This window comes from Laetiporus sulphureus (assembly GCF_001632365.1).
Source record: "Laetiporus sulphureus 93-53 unplaced genomic scaffold LAESUscaffold_51, whole genome shotgun sequence".
NCBI lineage: Eukaryota > Fungi > Basidiomycota > Agaricomycetes > Polyporales > Laetiporaceae > Laetiporus > Laetiporus sulphureus.
In genome coordinates, this window is record NW_024468560.1 from 245,381 (window position 1) to 269,781 (window position 24,401).

Here is a 24,401-nt window from a genome sequence, read left to right on the forward strand (position 1 = left end):
TGGCGTCTAAAGTGTCTCGCGCTTTTACGTCGGTAGTAGCTCGTTTCTCTGGGCGCGTATGAAGTTTGTGTTCTCTCAGCATGCAAATGGTCCAACAGACCTCGTTTCTCGCGTCGCCAGCCCGTGTCGCACTCTTATCTTTCTGCACGGCACATTTGGCACAGCAAAAATGTGTGCCAACTCCTCCACAATTGTGACAGGGCTCTATAACATTCATAAATACTTGCTCGGAGCAACGCTGGCTACGCGTGGATCTCCGGCATGCTAGACTTCATGGATCATCTCTACTTAAACAACGGACTCGCTCTCCGGTCATCAGATCATCATATCGTGTGCCTGGACTGAGGCGAAGGTTTGTGATCGTGAGCTGCACGGCACCATCAGACACCGAGCCACACACCCAACACTGCACTCACCTTTCCTCGCAGATATGCTCCTCCACAAATGCTGGGGGGCCTCCACGATCTCCTTCCCCACATCCCCCAACGCAACCGCCGCGCCATGCAACAGAGACCCGCCAACGACCAACGGCGCCTCGAGGCACAGCCCGATCCCATACAACAGCGGATGGGCGAGCTGCTCCCTTTCCTCGACGGTCGCGCGCTCCCACTCGGCCGCGTCGCGGTACATCTTGGCGCGCACGCGGGGGTCGGGGTGGCAGTCGGCGGCGGCGCGGATGAAGACGGGGATGTTGTCTTCGGCTTCTTCCATGCGCTCGCGGTTGCCGTCCGTGCGGGCCCGCCGGAAGACCTGTATCTCGCTCTGGAGGTTCACGAGGGCGACGCGCCAGTGCAGCTCGCGCTCCCTGTCTTCGTCGTGAACCGGGGGCTCACTTGGTTCTCCGTGTCCATGCTCCTGTCCCTGTTCCCGTCCCTGCTCATGTGCATGGATGTTCTGTGCGTCCTGATCCGCCACACGCGCATTAGATGCCGACGCCGTGTGGCCGCCGCAGCCGGCGGCGTGCACCTCCGGCTGCTGGTGATGGTGGTGGTTCGCGCCGCCAGCGATCTGTTTTCCGTTTACAGAGGTCATGCCGGGTCATCTGCGAGTGATGCAGGCTGCAAAGTGGGCGAACTGAATGGTGTGGTGAGCATGTGCTGCGTCGTGTGGGGCAGGGGTAGATAAGTCCGATGGAAGGCGCGGGTTCTTGGCCTGAACTTGAGCTTTGCTGCTGCTCAACGCTGCGTCCGCTGGGCATCCGATCACGTCAACCGACTCTTTGGGACGCCGGATTCGCGTTAAGCGATGACGTATATAGCGCACTGCGCGATCTGTAGAAACCACGTGTGCTACAAGGGACTTGGAGAACGTGAGCCAGCTACAAGTCGCAGCTTCCCATTCACCATTGCACACGGAAGCAATCCAACGTTAACACAACCTGAAGGCCGCGGATCGGCGGGAACATATGACGTCATAAAGACTCGGAGGGAGGATGGGAGAAGGCTCGAGTGCTGGACAAATAGCTAAGTCACCTGCTGACCCATCTTCCCTGCTTCGCTCTATTGCGCATCGAAAACACCAAAGTTCGCTCGCACAGCACGCTCGACATGTTCCGCGCTTCGACGAACAGGCTCGCTCTAGGGCGCGCACTGATTGGTCGGCAGTGGCCAGGCCGCGGCCCCTATCCCGTATCGGTGCGCGGCCCGCAGCCCTCGTTCAGGGACTATCATATATCTTGCCCCTCCTCCGCTGCTCCTGCCCACCCGCCCTCCTACACCAACAAACTCTCCACACACAGAATGCCTAACCCCAAAGGCGTCACCGAGAAGCTTTTCCAGTCGCCCTCCAAGTACATCCAGGGGCCCTCTGCCATCCAGAACGCCGGAAAGTACCTCGCGTCCTTCGGGAAAGCGCCACTCTTGGTCTCCGATGAGCTCGTCTTCGGGATCGGTGCGTGCCGCGAGTCTCGTTCTCTTCCCAGCTGATTTCGTGCAGCCGGAAAGGAGCTCACGGACGCGCTCACCAACGCGGGCTTCAAAGTAACGCGCGGCATCTTTGGCGGCGAAGCCTCCAAAGTCGAGATCGGCCGCCTCGGGACGCTCGCCAAGGAGAACTCGGTCGACTTCATCGTCGCCCTCGGCGGCGGCAAGACCATCGACAGCGCCAAGGCGATCGCGGACGACCTCGGGCTCCAGGTCGCCGTGCTGCCCAGCACCGCGTCGACGGACGCGCCGTGCTCCGCGCTCTCCGTCATCTACCGCCCGAACGGCGAGTTTGAGAACTACCGCTTCTACTCGAACAACCCCTCCGTCGTGCTCGTCGACACGAGCGTCGTGGTCAAGGCGCCCGCGCGCTTCCTCGCGTCGGGGATCGGCGACGCGCTCGCGACGAACCTCGAGGCCAAGTCGGCGCGGAACAGCCCGAATTTTGGGGGGGGACTCCCGACGGAGGTGTCGGCTGCGATTGGCGCCAAGTGCGAGGAGCTGCTGTTCAAGTATGGACGGCAGGCGGTGGAGGCGAATAAGGCCAAGGCGGTGACGCCGGCGTTTGAGGCGGTTGTGGAGGCGAATACGTTGTTGTCCGGGCTTGGGTTCGAGTCGGGGGGACTTGCTGCTGCGCATGCTGTGAGTGGGATGTGTCCTTCGCGGGTGTTTTTCATATCTCAATGACGCGGATTGTAGATACATAATGGATTGACGGCCATCGACAACCATAAGCTGCACACGATGATGCACGGCGAGAAAGGCAAGTCACGTACCTTGGTCTTCCCGTCCGCAGCGCACTGACATCCCTCCTCCCCTTGCAGTCGCCTTCGGCACGGTCTGCCAGCTGATCCTCGACGGTGCCCCAGCATCCGAACTGGACCGGTACCTCTCGCTGATGACGGACGTCGGGCTGCCGACGACGCTCGCGGACCTGGGGATCGGGCAGGCGACGGACGAGGAGCTGCGGCGCGTGGCGGCGCTTGCGTGTGCGCCGAACGAGACGATTTGGAATATGGAGAGGGTGGTTACGGAGGAGATCGTGTTTCATGCGATCAAGGGCGCGGATGCGGCGGGGAGGGATTATAAGGTTAGGAGGGGGATCGCGTGATGCGCGTCGCGCAGTAGATTTTTGTTGTGCAGTAGCATGCGGTCATGAAGGTATCTTTGGATGTGTTCAGGCCCATTTTCTACACGAAGAGAGTTGTTGGGTCGCGGTTAGGAACTGGGTAGAGATCGCCAGAGTGAAATCCGCGACGCCGTCTTGTGCACGCAGACCCCCTAGTACGACATCGACGACTGTCGCATACATATGTGACAAGCGTCTCTCTGCCTCCTCGTCTCACGGCATGATGATCGATGAAAGTTGTGGCCTGGTCACGGTAGCGCCCGTTCCTCGCACTAGGAAGGTTTGCTTACTAAGCAGAGGGACGAACTCAGGAGACGCGTCGCGTACATCGTATCTTACCTCCTCATTCGCTCGTCTTCTTGTGTCTCACTTGCTTTCGCTGGCGCTACCTTCGTCGGGTGATCTTAAAGCTCTTCCTAGCTCATCGACGCGGCCCGGTCGTGTATACGCGTGCACGGAGGACCTGCGCGGGCGCGCCAGCTCTGTGTCAACTTGCTGCACCGCACTGGCGCTGATCATGATTGGGCTCTTATCCAGACCTTCTCGGCCCCCCCTCTCACGGGCTCTTCCCTACTGCGGTACAGAGTGGTGGGAGCGAGGGAAGAGGTCTGGGTACGAGGTCGTTGATCGAACGGTTCCCTGATGGGGGTGGTGGACGGTCAGTCGAGGCGGTGGAGGCGGGCAGACCGATGAACGTTGAGCGTGTGCGTGGAGAGAAGCACACGTCATGTCTTCCTCTTACGAGAGCCGTCTCCGTGCGTTCACGCCAGAACCCATGCTCTGAGCGTGGTGGTGGATGCTGGAGCGCGAGATCGCCACCACGCGCGATGCGATCGGAAACTCGACATTGCAGACTTGTACAGGTGCCGTCGTCACGTCCAGAAGCAGATCGTCGCAGGCGAACAACGGCAAGTGATGTTCGCTTTATCGACGTTAGATTGCCGTCGAGTCGTAGTATTAGATTTACAGCCAACACGGAACGCGCCATCTCGCTCGGGCACTACCTTCGTAGATATTGAAGCTCCTCCTCGCCGACGCGCCCGTTGTATATACGCACGTGCGGAGGACCTGCGCGGTCGCGACGGCTCCGACTCAGCGTGTGCAGGGCCGCCATACCTACATGATATGAAAGCCTCCACACAGATTGCACAGTCACAAAGATTGCTTCTTTCACCTCCTTACAGGAACGTTTGTGGACATTGATAACACCGCAGACATGAAAGCATTTGCGACCGTTACTTAATGACACGAAATTGTAATTGACTGCCTTTTTGGGAAATAAAATTGCCCAATTAGGGCATAGTGTTGCATAGGTCACACTTTAGAACACATTTTCAGTGCATTTGCAGCGGGAATAAATGCCTTCATGCCTGCAGTGTAACTGGTGGTACGCGACAGGCACTTGCTGCACCGCACCGGCGCTGACCTTCGGTCTCATACTACCCTTCCACTCACACCCCACCACTCTGTACTGCGGAGGTCTGGTTATGAGACCACTGGTCATTGGTCGTCTCCTGATGGGGTTGGTGGCTCGCCAGTTGAGGCTGTCGCCACGACACCGTAGCGAGGAATGCGTGCGCGTGGAGAGAAGCGCACATTACGTCTTCCTCTTATGACGTTGTTCGTGCGTTCACGCCCAGGACGCATGTTGCGAATTTAACCTTTGATGTAGCAATGTGATCTCGCCACCAGGTACCCGGACCAGTCACCGGTTCACTCCACGCGATGTGATCGGAAAGTCGACATTGCAGACTTCTAGGTGCCGTCGTCACGTCCGGAAGCAGATAGTCGTAGTCGCTTTGCAGATACGCATGCCACACCCCGCTCTGGCTCCGATCGTTCACGCTCAACCCTGGTCCGCATCGTTGCGTGGTTGTGATCCATGCGCGAACGTCCGCAAGGAGCACTCTGGTCTCCATCGATGCGTGCCGCCTATTGCATTCACGCCATCAAGCAGCAAAGCTACTACGGTAGACGATCGTGATTTGCTCTGACGCCGATCACGAAGGTTAAGGTTATTCCAGGTCCGGCCGGAACGGGCTTCGCATCCGTGGTTCACAGCGGGAGGTGAGTGCTTGGTGGGGAAATACGCGCTTGACAAAGGCAAGGCATGACAGACCGGTGTGGTGTCGTGTCCCTACAGGGATCACAATCACAGTCAAATCCCTTTGGCTTCAACGACCCCTCTGGTGTCCTCGAGCACATGTACTATGCCGAAATGAAGAGTGCGCTTCCGTTGGCATGCCCGTGTGTCTTGCTACGCAAAGACTCAAGCCCTCACGAGGCTAGCACTGTCATTTCCGATTTGAGAACGGAAGATTGCCGGGTGCACCAACTCCTTCACAGGCATCGACGACGTCAGCATATTTTGGATGGTGGCGGCTACTTCTGTCTCTACGCCATCTGTGGTCCCTGTCGAGTGCGGATGACTCAGGAAGGCGGGTCGTAAAGGTGTCGCGAACGGACACTCAATGGCGTGCGCACGAGTTTCAAGCATGACGGCGCAAAACATACCGGTCAAATTCACTAGCGCGACGGACATTGCCCTCATAATGAGATACATCCATTGCTGGCCACCACTCGCGGCGCTTACCTGACACGAGTTTGTTCAACGTTTTCTGGACAAGTCTCGTTGCATGGCAAGATATCGGAAGCCCTTCGCGGTCTCTATGAAACATGTGTGGGCCGCATAAGAGGACGACTGCACCGCAAGCAGTTCAGACAGCGTACCCCCTCGTCCAAGCTCTAGCATCCTCGGTCAGCAATCCATAGCAACTTTCTCGATCTGGGCTGTTCACTAATTTCGCCCTCCAGCAGTCCACAATGAATACTGCAGTGTGCAATTGGGAAAACTGCGGCCTATTCCTCGACGATGAGACCGCCGGCGGTTGTACTCGCCATCTCAAACAAGTTCACGTGCATGACTGGGACAATGCGGCCACTATAGACTGCAGATGGACGCAGCCCCCCCAGCTTCAAGCTGGCATCGTACCGCCGCAGATCTACTGCAACAGGCGGATCAAGTGCGTTAACTTGGGGAAACATATCGCCGCTGTGCACCTCCGATCGCTGAGAGTTGCTTGCTCGATATGCGGCCAAGGGTTCTCGAGAAGCGATGCATTCAGAAGACACCAGCGGCAGAATTGTCCCGGCCCCAACCAGGACATGCAGGCCGGCGGAGGTAAGCACCTCTTCCATTGTGGCTATCCTAAGGCTCACACGCACTCTATTGAACACAGCCGTTTTCTAGGAGCTCTCTCATGCACTATTAGACATACAGCTGTTAGCTGGCTGGCTAGCTATTTGTCATGCTCATATTCAGCCTGCCTTGAGCTTGTGATATAGTCTCCCGAGTAGCTCCGTCTCAGTATTTCGCTTTCTACCGAGTAATTCATTATAGGCATCGACTGTCCTCGGATGCCGTCCGACGAAGGTCATTACCAATTGATAGGCCACTATAGGGTTTCTCGCAACGTCATATGCAGTGTATAACGACGCTGCGTTTACACCAGGTTCTCGTGCACCACGTTCATGAAAACCCAGTGCAGGACCATGGCTGAGCGGTCCGTAGTTCCGTAGGCAACATCAATATAAGCAGATTCTAACTGAGTATTGGCACGTCCAGTTGTTACGGCCACGGCTCGGCCACTACCGCGCCTGCACGTAGTCATCGAGCTTTAGCAGCAGACAGACGGTCTCTGTGGCAAGCTCGAACGCGCTCGTCGAAACTAGCAGTGGCTGCACAACATCTTCGCTGAACACATCAGAGACCAGTCCCTGTATAGAAGTCAGTCAGCAATTAACAGCGATACGTCATATTGTTTTCCAACCTTGCGCATATCTATGCCAGCATTTCGCTCTCCACGTGCATGACGGTTTCGCAGCTCAGTGAGGATGCTGATGGCGTTCAGGCCGGCGTTCTCTGCGAGTGTGATCGGTATCACCTCCAGCGCGTCGGCGTATGCTTGAAAGCAGTATGCCTGGGATCCCTTCAGTGAGCGCCCGTGCGCAGAGAGCATACGCGAGACGTCCACTTCGGGCGCGCCGCCCCCCGCGATAAGCGCGCTTTACGTTATCGGTTAATCGGAATGTACGGACGATAAAAAGAACCGGCGTGCGCTCACCGTTTCTTGATGAGACACCGCATGACACACAGCGCGTCGTGCAGGCTCCGTTCGACCTCGTCGACGATAAGGCTATTTGGGCCCATCGCTACGATGCTGACGGTGCGCCCCATATTCGCAATACCGCTGATCTTCACGTATTTCGAGCCGTACTGGCTCACCTCCTCCACAATATCCGCCCTGCCGAGCTTCTCGCTCGAGAACGCCTCAATGTCTGACACGGGCGTGCACCGCAGCGTTTTGCTAAGGAACGCGACTTCCTCGCGCTCGACGTCCTTCACGATGAGAATGTTGAGCCGCGCAAGGAGATGCAACGCGAGCTCGTCGACAGCGTCGCGCAGGATAGACTTTTGGATGAGGAGGACGTTGCAGTCTGATTTCTTGATTTTTGAGCAGAGGGAAAGGATGTATTTGCGTTGTTCCTGGGCAACCTTGTCCATTTGGCGGTAGTTGGCTATCACTACAGTGTTGTCCATCTATATTATGACCGACTCGCATCAGATACAGCATCAGGTCTAGCGGAAAATGAAAACAATTACGTCAGGCTTGGGGGCGCTCAATTGAAATTGTATAAGGCCAATTTTGGCGGACTCCATTCGGCTAGGGCCTCCAGCGCTGGTGATGGCATTCTGGTGCAGCACAAGACCTTCGGTGATCAATGCGGTATCCTCGATGGTACCTCCGGTTCTCTTGATAATCCGGATATCACGGAGATCGACATTTAATGACGCTGTATCAGTTATGCGCATCACGGCGTCCACTGCGATTGGCGCCAGAGTGTTCGAATACGTTGAGATGATCTAATAAGACGGTGAGATCCCCGAACGACTCGGACACATTCAATATTACCTTCGAATTAAGGGACGTGGCCGCAGCCTTGATGAGGACCGCGCGGTCATCGAGGCTGACAGGCGTTGAGATTTCAGTGAGATACTCGACCGCCTTTGCAGAAGCCTGCATGAAGGAGTCTGCGATGATACTCGGGTGAAAACCCTTGACAAGCATTCTCTCAGCCGCGCTGAGGAGGCTACCCGCAAGCACGACAACGGTGGTCGTGCCATCGCCGGCCTCCACATCTTGTGCAATGGACATTTCTACCAGCTGATGTACTTTCAATTAACAAAGAGATACCATAGAATCGACACCTACCATCTTGGCTGCGGGATGCAGTGCCTGGAGGCTCTTCATAATTGTGGCGCCGTCATTGGTGATGATGAGCTCGCCTTTGGAAGTTTGAATCTTCCGGAAACATTCAGTCTATACACTCATGATGAATCAATCAGATTGTAACGTACCATTTTGTCCATTCCTTTCGGCCCGAGGGAGGTCTGGATGGTGTCACTGATTGCTTGAAAACGGCACGCTATGGTTCAGGTCGCAAATGACCAAGATGAGACGGTTACCTTTCGCAGCAGTCATATTGGATAAGCGCACATCAGTTCCTTTGCTCTGAAGCAGGTGCTATGAGAATGCAGTAATAGTTCAAGAGAGTGAATGAGTACCTTGCTCTGAAATGCAGCGTTGCCAGCAAAGGGCTGCGACGATATCGCGGAAGTTGGAGGAGGAGGAGAAACTACTGATGCCATGCTTTGTTGGGGTGTTTTTTTCGGAAGGAGCCAGGTATCAGAACTACCGGGATCGCTGTCGTTGCAAACTGGAATCAGCGCTCAGCCACAGCTTCGACACCGATGTCATGTCACGTGTAACGGGTGATGTCACCCATACGGCGAATGTAACGAGCCTCCACTGCTTTCAGACCTTCCTCGCGCGGTATATAAATAAATGTACCAAAAAAAAAAACCTTCCTCTATTTCTCGTATTCTGCAAACGACTGTACGAATGCAATCAATTAAATAACTGCTGGCGCATGCCACCTTGCACGATCTCGCAAGATCACGATGGCCCGAGTTGTGCGTCTTCCTTATCCGCAGTGTTGGTCACAGTCTGATGTTCGAAGCTTGCGTTCATATTGAATGGTATGCTTGATTCTCTTTCTACCTATGGTGGCTTTGGGAACGAGGGAATTTAACGTGGCCAGGCCTCACGTAGTTTTGATGATCAAATCAACCATGACATCGATGTTTTTTTGCTTTGCACTCAGGTCTAACAACGAGTTCCTTGGTCCGGATCGCTATCGATATACGGAGTGGTAGACATGCATGCGACATCCGACCACATTACCATGATCGCATGATCACAACCCAAAAGGTACGATATATCTGCCGTATGGATTGATTGCTTTCGAAATGGTAGGTACGGATAGATGTGCGTAATCCCAGGCGGTTGTGGTCGGAATGTTTGAGGGTGGAAGCAGAATGACCCACACACGGATGTTACGATGCGATAACACTTCCGCACACACATGTTTCTGTCGCACGAATGGTGCAGGGTTGGATGTTCGTGACCTGGCCATCTATGACAGGACCCGAGTAGGTTTTCGGGCATGCATTTGGGGACACCATGGTGCTTGCTGTTGCACGAACGTGAGAGTCTCATATGGTGTCTCCCTCCTCAGTCGACATCATATTGAGTGGCTGGATGAGCATGGCGTCCAAGATTTGGTAGAAATGCGATGGAGGAGTGGTGGATATTAAAATTTATTTGCTTACGCCATAGCTCCGTCAATTAACCTGTTAATTTGAAAGGCTGAAGGATCATGCTCTCTTCCAGTTGGCTGGTGTCTGTCGGCGTCCATATACTGTGCTTGTAACATTACATATATTTTACGTTCCAACAGATGGACCTCGGACTGATATCATGGCATGCCAAGCGCCCGTGGTGGATTGTGAGGCACAGTGGCCATGGACAGCAGCACATCGAGCGGACATAGCTCATGATGCACAGGTTTATGGACTCATCGCAAGCAATGAGATATACGGCAAACTTAATCATGGTGTCTATTGCCTGCAACATGAATGGTATAAGAGTTTCTGCCTTGCACGGAGTTCAGCCAGACCACCAGCCTCTTACAGGAATTTCAGCATTCGCAGTACGTCATAGTACCTTATCTCTAAGTTAAGCTGATGAACCTCTGCATAATCCAGTTGTCATTCTACTTTCAAACGATGGAAGGGACACCTCAGGCTTGCCAATGGAACAGATGTGGCATTCACCTTCAAGACACCACCGCTGACGGTTGCACTCGCCATCTGAAAGACTTTCATTTGCATCCTTGGAGTGCTACCATGATGACAAGGTGCCAGTGGACCATCTATCGTCCAGATCCTCCCCCTGGCATCCAGCCTCCACCGCACCACAACATATGTGACGGGAGGATTGTCACGGTTTTACCTGACAAATTCATTATAGGAACAAATGCTATTAAGGAGCATATCATTTTTCATCATTTCTCGTCGCACAAGAAGTCACGTGACCTAACAAGATAAGATAACGAGGCATCCAGTCACATGACCTCAGATCTCTCTTGGCATTGTCACATGACACCGAACTCCTCGGCATGGCATCATATGTCGCAATTGCCATGACACCATATTGCATGCTCAAGAGGAGCTCTGTCTCCGTGGGTTATTATTAGGCAGCCAATCAGGATAATTGGGACATGTCGTACGATTGTAGCACTGACCAGTAGAATAGCATGTGACTCGCTTAGGTAGTACTGTACAGTAGCATAGCAATCATGTATATAAGGACCAGCGAGATGAGGAGGAGACCTCAGTCTTATTCTCCTTCGTCCTCCACTACCATCACAGAGGGGTCTTACCAGACACTTTCAGTGTGCTATACATCTCATTGCATTCTCACTTGTGTGATAGCACCTCTAGCCTCACCAGTAAGTCTTGCTCTGCGACCAGCTACTAGGCCTCATCAGTGGGCACGTCGTATCACCACAGCTCGTCGCTGTAGGCTCTCAGCCAGGAGACCCTCAAGGGGACTCCTTATTTTGGTTGTTTATCTTTGTCATCGGCATGCCGTGACATTAGAATAAGACTGACCTTTTACGCCCCTACCAAGTGTCTAACACTGGTAGCTGCACATTTTCACTCAGAGACACTCCGGCCCAGGGCAGGCCTATTTCCACATCACTTCCCTCATACACTTCCTCTGCGTCTCTACCGCCTAAGCCGCTTCCTTCCTTCAAAAGGAACAGCGCTGCACCACGAACCATCAATGGTATCGTTCCACCCAACGGATGCTACCATCCCTATCAAAGGAAACCCAGAGTCCACCGTCTGACTCAGGGCAATCTCGTCCAGGTGCAGCCCCCCAAGCCGGCTCACAAGGCATTACAGCAGAGCGTCGCTGACAGGAGCGCAAGGTTAGCCTTTGGCTCGAAGACATTCCAAAGGAGATGCTTACCCCGTCCATTCCACTTCAACCTCCTCATCCTATGCTACATTCCCCGCCATCGACATCCTCAATTTCGCGCTCTCAAAGAGCTACCATCCTCGTGGAATTTACGAAAATCCCAAAGGTACTCTCCCTGAGAACATCGCACTGACTGTGTACGCTACCATTCAGCGATACAAAGTCTTGCAGCAGCCCCACATCGCGGCCAAGCTCACAGAGGAGCAGTTGAAGTGCCGAGATAGAATTCTTCGACACCTATCAGTTATAAACGAGCGCATCGGAGCAGGGCACGATTTCACGTTCGTCGATAGGTGCATCGCTATCAAGCTTTGCATAGGACTAGGAAAGATTTCCTTCAAGGGAATCAATAAGGAACAGGAGCGCGTAGGCAAGGAGATAGTAAAGTTTGAGAAGGAGTCGTGCTTCTGGCCTTACTAGGACCAGTAATATTTTTGTACCACCATATCAGCAGTTATATGCCCCAGTATCAAGTCAGTTTTGTATTCAGAAACTACGTGGTCGAGTACTACATCACTGACCTCTATCATCATCTGGTGTGCACGGGATACTTCATCTATCAACCCCTGCTATCGGAGCGTTCCATCCCGCTCTATCACTATCCGGTTGACATCGAACGTCGAGTCATCCTGTACGCACCCTTTCGATTCATCGAAACAGACATCAAGATCATCAATCCAATTCGCGAGTGGATAGAAAACCGTTACTGGGAACGTCTTGCTCAGTTGTATCAAGAAGACGAAGAACTCTTCTGGACAAACTGGTACAGAGACTTACCAGAACAAAGACACCCTCGCCCAACAAGGCTAGAAGAAGCTGCAGCATGAAGAAATCGTGTCATCGAACTAGCACAATTACCGGGAGCCAATAACTAGCCCCAGTAAAAGCTCACCATTTCAAACACACTCTCCGCCGCCTCTTTCCCACTATCTTCAACATCGATTCCCATGTCTCAATACAATCTTGGAGGCATTGCGTTCCCAGGAGGACACACCACTAGTGAACCTTCAGAACCCTGGAGGAGCAATGCCCCCTCCACACCATCGGAAGCAGGACCAGCTGCCCCTGCAGATGAACCCCATACCAGCAGCACACCCAAGGCATCGGGAGTAGTCAGAAACCCATCGCCCACCACCCTGCCAGCATTTTCCACACCTCAGACTTGGGAATGGCAGGGAGTTCCTTATGCAACCATCGAGGAAGCCGCCAATGCCGCCGCACCCAACACCATACCAAACGACGTTAAGGAATGGGTAATGAACGTGGTACGATCATTCATCATGAGAGACGTTATAAGCTCGTACGAAGCCTTACGTCAAAAGATGGATGAGCACCACGAGCGCACGGTGGCCTCGTTGGAAGATGAAGTGATGGCTCATATCCACGTCAAAATAATGGCAGTAGAAATACGAGATCAACTAAGGACCGCAAGAGCCCAGATCGGCACCCTCTCCGCCGACAGTGAACGGCTCATCAAGTCAAATAACAGTCTGATGCTCGAAGCCCAAGCAATTCACAAGGACTTCGAAGATTACAAAGATGAAGTAAAGGGTCAGATGGATGCCCTTTACGGCAACATGGTCGCCCTGAAGGAGGCACAGGAGAAGACCACCACTTACATCATTGGCTTAGAGTCCCGACTCAACAATGCCATCATTAATGTGCCCTCCACAGGTATCCAACAACCGGCTGGCCAATCCAGTCCATCGCCTCACCGAATTAAGCTCCCCGATCCTCCCAAGTATTCGGGAAGGAAGTCGTCGGAAAACTTTGAAACTTGGTTCATGAACCTGCTTATCTGGCTCGATTATAATCATTTCACGGACGACAAGGACAAAATTCGGCAAGCCAACGCACATCTGGAAGGCGGAGCTGCTCTATACATGAACGAGTATGCAATCAAGCTCGCCTCCAGACAAGATGTTGGTACATGGGCAGAATACACCAGGAAACTGGAAATGGCATATAAGATGCTTGACCCCAAGCGCACGGCACAGGCAATGCTAGATGCACACTGCGCAATCCGCCACAAGACGATGATTGCCTTCGCAGAGAATTTCAGGGCCTACGCCCCCGAATCAGGATACTCTGATGAAGATCTAATTGTCAAAATCAGGGAACAACGGTCAAGCCACATTCAGACGGTCATGTCAGTAACAGAGACTTTGCACCCCTCGAAGATTCCAACCACCTGGATGGACTATCTCGAGTTCTGCTTGGAGATTGAAATCAAACATCTTCAACAAATTTCAGGCAACAAGTCTACTGGACAGACCACGATGACCAAGGCAACCATCCCCAAGGACCCTAATGCAATGGACACAAGTGCACGAATCACACATGATCTATCCCCGAAACAGGACAGATGGCTGACAAACAAACTATGTTTGTTTTGCGGAAAGCATGCCTATGAATGAGGAAAGCGATGCCCCTCCCCCAAGCCAGAATACAAGGGCAAGCGGTTTCAGACATGACCCGCCCCGAAGCAAGGGCAAGGAAAAGGGAAGGGCAAGGCGACGAATGTACGGCAGGTGGAAGAAGAAAGTAGTGCGGGCTCATCAGCTCAAATTGCGGCACTGGAACAAGCAATCGCTGCACTTCGTGGGATGAGCACAACATCAACTATACCACCGTCCAGCAAGGGCAAAAGCAAGGTGAAGAGCTCGGACACAGCATCAATGGCATCAACATCTACAGTCAAGGATACCAATGCGAGAATTGTCAAAATAGACGATTTCTCAGAAGATTTTCAGTACGAAGTGTAGACGAGTCTGGTGTCACACTTCAGGACAATTGTATTAGTACCGTGAGAACGAATGTACCTAGCGATCATCTATATATTGCATCTGCAGGTTTTTCTAAACATTCGATCGAATTGCCAATAAGATTCGTATCACGGGAAATCCAGACAACGGCACTATTGGATTCTGGAGCATTCTCTTGCTATATCAACCAAAGATTCACTGAGAAGCACAGTTTTAAGATGATACCTCTAAACCATGAAATTCGAATCCTCAACGCAGACTCCAGCCCCAACAAGGGAGGCACAATTACTCATCGTGTAGTCACAAGCATCTTAATCGGGGGGCACCGATCAACTGAGAGTTTGCTCGTCACAAACCTTGGATGCATGTCAATGATCCTCGGCATGAAGTTCTTACAAGAACACAACCCCCGAGTTGACTGGGAACATAGAGAGGTCACGTTCTCAAGATGCAGACACATGAGGAAGCAACGAGTCAAAGTATGCAAAGAAGAAGTCAACCTTCTATCGCAACCTCAGCTCGAAGATGAAGCAATTCTCCCCGACATACACATGGATGACGGGTGGGATCAGGAAGATAACTTCATCAACTGGATAGACTTGCAAGACCAGGATATTCATAACATGGTGCATGACATCCTAGGCATAAGCAGGAAGGTAAAGGAGCATTTGGTAGAAAAGCCGGCAGAAGAGACACAGGACAAAGAATATTGGTCCAAGTTTGTTCCTCCAGAATTTCATCAATTCGGAGATGTGTTCTCAAAGAAGAGCTCGGAAAGAATGCCGACGCATAAGCCCTATGATCATGCAATTGATCTTGTCCCAGATGCGGCAACCCCGAGACCGGCAAAAGTATACCCTATGTCTTTACGAGAGAAGAACTCGCTCGACGAATGGATTGATGGAGAACAAGCCAAGGGCTACATTCAGCCGTCTAAATCCCCTTACGCCGCTCCGGTATTTTTCGTCAAGAAGAAAGATGGCTCTCTTAGACTTGTCCAAGACTACAGGGCATTAAACAGTGTCACCAAGAAGAACAAGTTCCCACTCCCGTGAATCAACGATCTCATTGATGGACTCTCCAGGGCTAGTATATTTACCATGCTAGACCTGAGATGGGGGTACAACAATGTACACCTTCACAAAGGAGATGAGGAAAAGGCAGCGTTCATTACCCATAGAGGATTATTTGAACCCACTGTCATGTACTTCGGATTCTGTAATGCCCCTAGCACTTTTCAGGCCATGATGAACGACGTCTTAGGCGATCTCATCTGCACTGGAAAGGTGGCAGTTTATATAGATGACATCATCATCTTTACGAATAACCAGGAGGAACATGATCGTCTGACCAAGGAGGTCCTACAACGACTCAGAGACAATGACCTGTTCGTGAAACCAGAAAAGTGTCACTTCGCAACCACTTTCGTCAAGTTTCTCGGACTCATAATCTCAAAAGGATCAATACAAATGGACTCAGAAAAGGTCAACGGTGTGCTCAAATGGCCGGTGCCTACCAAGGTAAAACAAGTACAAGCATTCCTTGGTTTGGCAAACTTTTATCGATGATTCATCAAGGATTTCGGATCGATGACCCGACCCTTGACTCTATTAACCCATAAGGACGCAACATGGAAATGGGAAGAACCTCAACAAAAGGCATTTGAGGCCCTCAAGACTGCATTCACTTCTGCCCCGATTCTAGCGCTCCCCAACGCAGTTCGTCCCTTTAGATTAGAAACGGATGCCTCGGACTTCGCCACAGGTGCGGTCCTTGAACAGTTGGGAGAAGATGAACTTTGGCATCCTGTCGCATATTACTCCAAATCACTCAATGAACATGAGTGAAACTATGAGATCTATGACAAGGAAATGCTAGCCATCATTCGGGCTTTGGAAGAATACCAGCAGTACTTCGAAGGACACCCTCACCCAGTTGAGATATGGTCGGATCACCTCAACCTTACCTATTTCTGCCAAGCTCAAACATTGACCAGACGACAAGCACGCTGGTCACTTTACCTTACGCATTTTAACTTCATTCTCCGTCACCGCCCCGGAAAGACGATGATGCATGCCGATCCTCTGTCCAGGAGGCCAGATCATGAGAAGGGGGTGAGCAATGACAATTCAGGGCAAACTTTGCTTCGGCCTGAATATTTTGCCATCCACGCAATCTCAACCACTCATTCCTCTGAAGTTGATGATGCAAAACTTCTAGAAAGAGTGAAATCGGCACTACAAGACGACGAAATGACCAAAGGTTACCAGCACCTACTAAAAACTGGCAAGCGAGAGTTCGGAAAAGACCTCCAAGAGTGGAACTTCGAGCATGGATTGCTGCTCAGAAGAGGAAAAGTCTACATTCCAAAAGACTCTGCGCTGCAGAATAAGCTGGTCAAGCTGCACCACGACGTCTCCACGGCCGGACACCCCGGACGATGGAAGACACAAGAGCTGATTAGCAGGAATTACTGGTGGCCAGGGCTCACCATTGATGTCAAGAAGTACGTCCAAGGCTGCGTAACATGTCAGAGAAACAAGACAAGCAAGCAAAAGCCTTATGGACTGCTACAACCCAACCCGGTACCAGAAGGGCCTTGAGAAATGGTTACCTGTGACCTGATCACACAGCTACCACCAAGCCCAGACCACAGGGGAGAAAAGAAGACTGCCATTTTGGTAGTCGTCGACAGGTTCACCAAACATGCACACTTCTACCCAGTAGACGACATGGTGACAGCATCTCAAGTAGCATCGATTTTCTACACTGAGGTATTCAAACTCCACGGAATTCCTCGGCAGATCATATCTGATAGAGGCACACAGTTCTCAGCCAAACTATTCCAGGAGTTCTGCCGGAAACTTCACATTAAATCTACGATGTCTACAGCCTATCACCCTGAAATGGATGGACAGACCGAACGAGTCAATCAGATTCTGGAGCAGTATTTGCGCATGTACTGCAATTACCGGCAAACTGACTGGGCTACATTATTGCCCACAGCAGAATTCGCCTACAACAATCAAGCTTCAGAATCGACCGGTCTGTCCCCATTCTTCATCGAGCATGGTCGACACCCCTGCATGGCACCAGATGTACTGGAAGGGATACAACACCCATCCCTGGAACATCTATTCCACAACCACGATCAAGCACAGGAACAAGCTCGTGCCGCTTTATCGTTAGCAGCAGAAAGAATGAAATGGTACTTCGACCTTAAAAAGCAGGATGTCCCTTTCAAAGTAGGAGATGAAGTGCTTATTCGAGGAAAAGATCTCCATGTCAAAGTCAAAAGCCAAAAGCTAGCGACTCAAAACTATGGACCATTCAAAATTCTCGAAAAGATCGGAGCTGTATCATTCAAACTGCAACTACCAGCGGACATGAAGATACATCCCGTATTTCATGCTTCTAAGCTTATAATGTTCCATCAAGACTCTATCCTGGGATGCGTACCTCCCCCTAACCCCCCAGTCATCATTGACGGAGAGGAGGAATGGGACGTAGAAGACATCCTGGATTCAAGAGTCAGGTATAACAAAACCCAGTATCTCGTGAAATGGTTGGACTATGACCACAGCGATAATACCTGGGAACCATTGGAAAACCTCACGAACGTCAAAGACAAAGTAGAGGAATTCCACAAGACACACCCAGACGCTCCAAGAGCAAAGCCGCGAACACGCAAAGTGCACAAAATCGCTCTGTCTGATCACCCTGATGAATTCATGATCTTCTTTTGCACCCATCCAAATGCCAGAGCACCCTACAAGGGTTCTGCAGAAGCTGTTGGCTGGGATGTCAAGTCCATACAAGACATAGATATCCCCCCACACTCCAGAATGCTCATTGGCACTGGACTTGCGGTTGATCCCCCAAAGTGGACATACATTTGAGTGGCTTCCCGAAGTGGGCTAGCCCTCAAAGGAATCGATGTCGCAGCAGGGGTAATTGACCCAGACTACACAGGGGAAATCAAGGTGCTTCTCATTAATACGACCAGCAAACCATTCGAGGTCAGAACAGGTGATCGTGTCACACAACTCATATGCGAGCGTTATGCTCCAGGAATCATTTCTGAAGCAGATAGCTCACTCGCAAAGTGAACCATACGAGGCACCAAAGGCTTTGGCTCATCGGGACGATGAACCTTGAGAAGGGGGTGATGTCACAGTTTTACCTGACAAAGTCATTATAGGAACAAATGCTATTAAGGAGCATATCATTTTTCATCATTTCTCATCGCACAAGAAGTCACGTGACCTAATAAGATAAGATAATGAGGCATCCAGTCACATGACCTCAGATCTCTCTCGGCATTGTCATGTGACACCGAACTCCTCGGCATGGTGTCATATGTCGCAATCGCCATGACGTCATATTGCATGCTCAAGAGGAGCTCCGTCTCTGTGAGTTATTATTAGGCAGCCAATCAGGATAATTGGGACATGTCGTACGATTGTAGCACTGACCAGTAGAATAGCATGTGACTCGCTTAGGTAGTACTGTACAGTAGCATAGCAATCATGTATATAAGGACCAGCGAGACGAGGAGGAGACCTCAGTCTTATTCTCCTTCGTCCTCCACTACCATCACAGAGGGGTCTTACCAGACACTCTCAGTGTGCTATATATCTAGTATCATCCTCATCCGTGATAGTGCCCCTCGCCTCGCCAGTAAGTCTTACATTGCGACTAGCGACTCGGCCTCGTCAGTGGGCACATCGTATCGCCACAGCTCATCACTGTAGGCTCTCGGCCAGGAGATCCTCAAGGGAACTCCTTATTTTGGTTGTTTATCTTTGTCATCAGCGTGCCGTGACAAGGATCAAATACGCCTACATCGGGAAGCATATTGCTTCCGTCCACCTCAAATCCACCATATGTTTCTGCCTGCTTTGCAGGGCATCCTTCTCTAGAATTGATGCACTCAGAAGACACCAGGCATCGGGTGTCTGCCCCACACCAAACCAGGCTGGTGGTAAGCACATCTTTATTCTTTGCCAATGCAAATTGTTCATGAGCACGTCATGGTACAAAAGGCATCCCCCAGCAGTGAATGTCATCACCACACAACTTGATGCTCCGTGTTTCTTTTGTTTCGCTGGCTAGTTGCTGCTGGCCAGCACTCTGTGACCTCGTGCGAGCATGTTCTTTCACAGTACATATCCTACCTTCCAGGTGCAGTATTTTATTTAAATGTCGATGTTGATCATCAACTATCTCTGAATTATGGACAGTTGAGGCATTTGATGCTCATCTCATGACTGAAGTATTCTGTGACCTGGATCTCCCGATGACCCTGAGTCTACAGCCACCAACATTAACATTTCCACCTGCATGCTCGACAGAGATTCATCAGAGCATTTTAGCCTTGCCAAGACGCCGATTCATCTTTCGAGTGAGAACCACCAGTATCTCTCAAGCAGTAGTATCTGTGAATTGCTGATCAGTATCTTGCCGCAAATCTTCTCTTACCTTCATCAGTTCCCTGTCAATTCGAGACACTACCTAGAAAATGTGAAGATGTTTATGGTATATTTCAACGGGCAGGTTCTGATGATGCAGTCGTTATTCACCCTCTTTCTCATAATTTTACATCTGACAACCTTCTGTGACATGAAATCTGACCCTCGATCGCGCCGACCAACAGAACCCAGTATGCAATGAACATCATTCACCCGTGCTGAGTGTACGAGTATTAGTATGATAGTGGCTCGACACGGGCCAACTCACCATCCACACATACACTTCAGCCTGCATTTTTTGCTATCATGTGGCAGCAGCGACCATCACGCCCAGATCATGTCCAATCAGAGCAACTTGGATCATCAGTGACACTGACTTACAAGGTGACTCGCTGATTGAAACTGATTTTGAGATTACATCAGAAGGACACATGTGGACCTTAGGGAGGTGTTGGCAGCTGTGCTGGGAATTCTGGGAGGGGGGGGGGGCAGCGAGGTGACCTCTCTCAATGCAGACTTTGTTGATCATGGCCTGCGATTGTATGCACCGTGCTAGTGCACAACGCCGAGGAGGGTGATTAGATATATGGAGTCTTGCCTCACCTTGAGCTGATATACTCATTTTCTAAACTGTACAGGCCTTGGACGTCAGTCGCATCTGCTACTTAAATATCGACATAGACCTCAGTGAAGATAAAGCGGCACTCTGAGCACTATTGCCTGACAACCACTTCAAAAGCAGAAACTCACCAAGAAGTAGCCTTCTGCGATACCATGCTGCATACATTCATAGTGAACCTGCCGAAACAGACGTTTGGCACAATCTGGGAACTGTATAGCTCAAAGCTGAATGATTCTGAGCAGGAATGCAAGAAGAGCTGAGGGACATGAGTTCAACTAGCTCTGTGATAGCTGGCCGCTGGCACAGCAGTGCAGTCTTTTTGCAGCCATTCTGGTAGGAACAGAGTCATGGTTGCTTGATCACTGAATCTGTCCCAAGGAATGACGGGCGATCAGAACCGGGCTGCATGATGTGCATCTGATTATCCAATAATGAGTGCTTCGTGATGACCAGAATAGCGGTGATATCAATGGGAGTTGGAGTAAATGTAGACGGCATCATGGGTATTAGATCCTTCATGATACGAATGTTTAGACGAGAATGAATGGGCTGAAGAAACACCCAAAGCTGGCAGCCAAATTGAACAACTATACATCATATATTCAAACATCATGTGAGCAAAAATGATTGCATTCACGTGAGAAGGCAGGCCAGCGTCCAATGTTTGTTGCTAGCCATGGCGTCTGTCAAGAGACAGCAAGGTGAGCCAATACGAGGCAATGAGACAAACGTCGAAGCATCACTGACCTTCACCGGCTGTTATGTGCCTTTTTCTACCTGACTGCAGCAAAGCCATGATACGCAAGAAGCAAGAAACTGCATCTCATGGAACTGGTTGATTTACAGCTAAAGAGTTGGAAGACGTGCAGTTTGGGTGCGATCTGGTGCTATGCATGATCTCCCGCAGATGTCTTCCGATGACAACTGTGGATGAGATTTGGGCGGAAGCTGGGCCCTCAGCCACATTTTCCCTGGTGAGATTCAACCTCAACAGGCAGTGATCTGCCAGAATCTGAGGGTCTGAAATTTTCTGAGGTGTGACAAATTGGAAGGACCCCATCTTACAGTTGGTCACGTGTGAGCAGTTCTTTTTATGTGATATTGTACACCAGCCTCCCATCCATCCATGATTCAAGTGCTGTGTGCATGGAAGCTCCTGCTCACTCAGTTCCCCTCTCTATCACATGCCACACAATTTGCGGCCATGACCACATGGGCACACCTTCTGTGCCCGCTCCTTCACTTTTGACATAAAAGTGACAAGGCAGGCAGTCAGGCAGTCTGAGCCAGAGGACAAGCGTGATGGGATGTGGGGAGCCTACCATGTGCCGGCGATGACTGAGAGCAACAGATGCGAGGGACAAAGAGGTGGGTTGTGGGTCATCACACCGGCAATGATGTGAGAGTGCACAGACTGTACTGTGGCATGAATCAAGCGACATAATAATGATGTGTGACATCATGCATCAGTCTTCACAAAGAGTGTCACAGGCTGACATGAGGCTTGGCAGCACGATTATCCATCAGCGCTCCCTTCTGGAACCCTTCAGTTTTTGAGTCCTTTTTTTTTTAAAAAAATACATTTTTATATCACCTGAAGGGCGATTGGAGGTGTGTAAATACATGGTGTGTAGAAACGGAGGACCAGATGCATCTGGGGGTGAAGAAATTTAATGTACGGACTCCCGGTCCCTATGGACGCAACAGAGCAGACGTATAGTAGAAGGGCAGAAGGCCCGGTAAGCTGTGTCATGGATCACGCAAGCGCCGATAACCTAACAAACTGCATATGCCCAACCAACACGATAACCACACCACAGCAAGTCCGTTGACTCATTAGGAACACTGTTTAGGGGAGATCGAACCTTCAAGATACTCCCACCTAACTAACCTCATCACCCCTCTTGAGGGAGGGAGTTACCCAGTTGACTTTGAGGAGAGCTCAGCGGACCAGGGTTAGTGAACTGCATGATGGCAGATCGAAGGGTGGAACCAGTTGATGGCCAAAGAGATGTCAGGGTGGGAAGGGGAGGATAACGTAAGAAAATTGACAGCAGGAGTGGGTGACGTGCAGCGAACTCTACCACGTAGCAGGCTGGATAAAAACTGATCCCCTGTGATTAAGTGTTGCTGCACCAGCATGTTGATCCCGTATTCAGTGTGGGCATGCCTGGTGACAGACAAAAAGGGCAGACAGGGGGCGATGGAATAGGAATGAAGGAGCATGGTGGGATGGAAAAGTTGTGCCTGCCACTACATGGTGACATCTGAGTCACCAGCATTGGGTGGCATGGGGCGCTCGAAAGATGTTGGTGAAGCAGTGCCAGCATTCCAGAATTGAGTGCATTTAGGGCACTGGTCGGAGTCAGCATGGTGAAGACCATGGCAGTTCATGCATCGCGCATGAGCACAGGGGTCAGAGGCAGCGCGATTCTCCTTCATGCACATGGTGCACCGTGCTCGGTGCACCAATTTGAGGTGACGGCCAGCACACACACAGCACTGGGGTGACTTCGTGCAACCTGCAATGAGATGGCCATATCCCCAGCACCTCGTACACTGTCAGAGGCATGACATGGTGATGGGGGTACCGAAGGTGAAGAGGGGAGTGCAGAGGAAGGCAGTGAGATGAGAGCCATCTGGGTCTTCAAAGCTGAGGACGACAGATGATTGAGCACCATTGATTTGCTCAGGTCGACGTGCCCAGCATGGAGGTTGGGTGATGCGGAGGCACGCAAGCGTGGGGTTCTTCATGAGCTTAGTCGACAGAGTTGACATCGAGTGGACCACATCGCCTGGAGCTGTCCTGGTGCTGACATTGCCTATGAGGACCCTAGACCACTTGACGTCTCTGGAGACATGTTGATCTGAATCGAGCTTGAGGGCAGCACGAAGGGTTAGGAGGTGTTCGTCAATGCAGCGGTATGAGGTGGTAGCAGGAAAAGCCAGGATAATGTTGCCAGAGGAGCTCGGGTAGGCCACGAGTGTAGCCAGTCCTCCAGCAGTCAGTATCGCAGCCAGTGCTGCATTCACATCACTGACAAGTTAGGCGGGGGGCATCTGAAGCAGGTGTGTCAGTGCAGAGCCAGCAAAATGAACCACATAACTCAAGGGCTCTGGGGTGTGCTTGGGCCCAGGAGCCTTCGGGGAAGTGGGTGGATTCAGAGTTGTCACAGGAGAAGCTGGACGAGATGTTGCAGCTGTCACCACATATGAGCACTTCTTGAAAGTGCCACATACCTGATGTTTGGGAGGAGGGGGGGGCCTCCGCCTGTGATGGGGGGGGGTCACAGTCACTATTCAAGTCTTCAAGGCATCAAGCCTGGCATCGAGGGCAGTACGAAAGTCCTGGAGGGCCACCGTGAGGTCAGGTCCAGTAGTCATTGAGGCAGGGGTGGGCTGGGTGGTTGGCATTGAGTTGGGGGGTACCGCTGACACATCACGAAGGGCATCGAGAGCAGAGTGGCACCGTGCAAGCAGGAGGGTGTTAGCATTGATGGTTTCCTTGTTGCGTCGCAGTTGCAATGTGAAGGTGGAGTGCATGGCCTTCTTTACCACAAAAACTGCATTGATGAGGGAGTCCATATCATGCAGAAACTCAGAGGGGCCCTGAGTCAGCCATGGTCGGAGAGCCTGACGTATAGCCAGGATGAAGGCTGGGGTTCCAGAGGTAATATCATACTCAGAGGCAGAGGGTGCAGGGGAAGACCCCCAGGCGCTATGTCAGAAAAATCCTTATCTGATTAGAATGCGTTACAATGCATTGTAACACCACAATAGATTTCCACCATTGTGATTCATTGCAATAAAGTACAAATAATTGCAATTTCATTGTTATCTAAGCGCCTATCATTGCAATGCCATTGCAAGAGTCGAGGTGCAGCTGAGCCAGCCAAGCAAATGCAATGTGTTCCAATTATATACCTGTGATTGCAATGCATCACAATTCCAAGCGCTGACTGGACAGGTCAACAAAAGTATTTCGACCAGAGACATGAAAGTTTTTTTTGATCTCAAACAATCTCACTGCATAGGAATCGAA

The 24,401-nt window shown here is 51.3% G+C and overlaps 5 protein-coding genes across 5 annotated transcripts; 2 read left to right on the forward strand and 3 right to left on the reverse strand.

Moving 5' to 3' along the window:
• Positions 1–323: 323 nt before the first annotated feature.
• Positions 324–1,032, reverse strand: LAESUDRAFT_763126 (uncharacterized protein; the record flags this gene model as incomplete). The annotated part of the gene is made up of 2 exons (XM_040913209.1): positions 324–367; positions 417–1,032. The coding sequence occupies 2 exons, from the start codon at positions 1,030–1,032 to the stop codon at positions 324–326; spliced, it is 660 nt and encodes a 219-aa protein (XP_040759929.1).
• Positions 1,033–1,739: 707 nt separating this feature from the next.
• Positions 1,740–3,033, forward strand: LAESUDRAFT_662501 (glycerol dehydrogenase; the record flags this gene model as incomplete). The annotated part of the gene is made up of 4 exons (XM_040904996.1): positions 1,740–1,890; positions 1,936–2,564; positions 2,622–2,694; positions 2,747–3,033. 4 exons carry the CDS (start codon positions 1,740–1,742, stop codon positions 3,031–3,033), a joined length of 1,140 nt encoding a protein of 379 aa, XP_040759930.1.
• Positions 3,034–5,446: 2,413 nt separating this feature from the next.
• LAESUDRAFT_437795 (uncharacterized protein) lies at positions 5,447–6,428 on the forward strand. The gene is made up of 3 exons (XM_040902459.1): positions 5,447–5,808; positions 5,866–6,232; positions 6,291–6,428. The coding sequence occupies exons 1-3, from the start codon at positions 5,728–5,730 to the stop codon at positions 6,299–6,301; spliced, it is 459 nt and encodes a 152-aa protein (XP_040759931.1). The 5' UTR covers positions 5,447–5,727; the 3' UTR covers positions 6,302–6,428.
• A 271-nt stretch (positions 6,429–6,699) lies between these two features.
• LAESUDRAFT_763129 (t-complex protein 1) lies at positions 6,700–8,761 on the reverse strand (the record flags this gene model as incomplete). Its single annotated transcript, XM_040913210.1, has 9 exons — positions 6,700–6,828; positions 6,882–7,116; positions 7,176–7,651; positions 7,715–7,975; positions 8,025–8,276; positions 8,325–8,414; positions 8,471–8,523; positions 8,579–8,624; positions 8,678–8,761. 9 exons carry the CDS (start codon positions 8,759–8,761, stop codon positions 6,700–6,702), a joined length of 1,626 nt encoding a protein of 541 aa, XP_040759932.1.
• A 10,738-nt stretch (positions 8,762–19,499) lies between these two features.
• On the reverse strand, positions 19,500–21,155 carry LAESUDRAFT_717072 (uncharacterized protein; the record flags this gene model as incomplete). Its single annotated transcript, XM_040907296.1, has 7 exons — positions 19,500–19,577; positions 19,748–19,780; positions 20,006–20,038; positions 20,119–20,139; positions 20,488–20,514; positions 20,723–20,946; positions 21,107–21,155. The coding sequence occupies 7 exons, from the start codon at positions 21,153–21,155 to the stop codon at positions 19,500–19,502; spliced, it is 465 nt and encodes a 154-aa protein (XP_040759933.1).
• Between the last annotated feature and the right edge of the window lie 3,246 nt (positions 21,156–24,401).

What these genes read in the sequence shown, in the direction of transcription:
- LAESUDRAFT_437795 (XM_040902459.1), top strand. Translation starts at nt 5,728, where the DNA reads ATGTGTGGGCCGCATAAGAGGACGACTGCACCGCAAGCAGTTCAGACA. An exon ending in TCCAAGCTCTAGCATCCTCG is followed by an intron (nt 5,809 to 5,865) that starts GTCAGCAATCCA and finishes TTCGCCCTCCAG; the next exon opens with CAGTCCACAATGAATACTGC.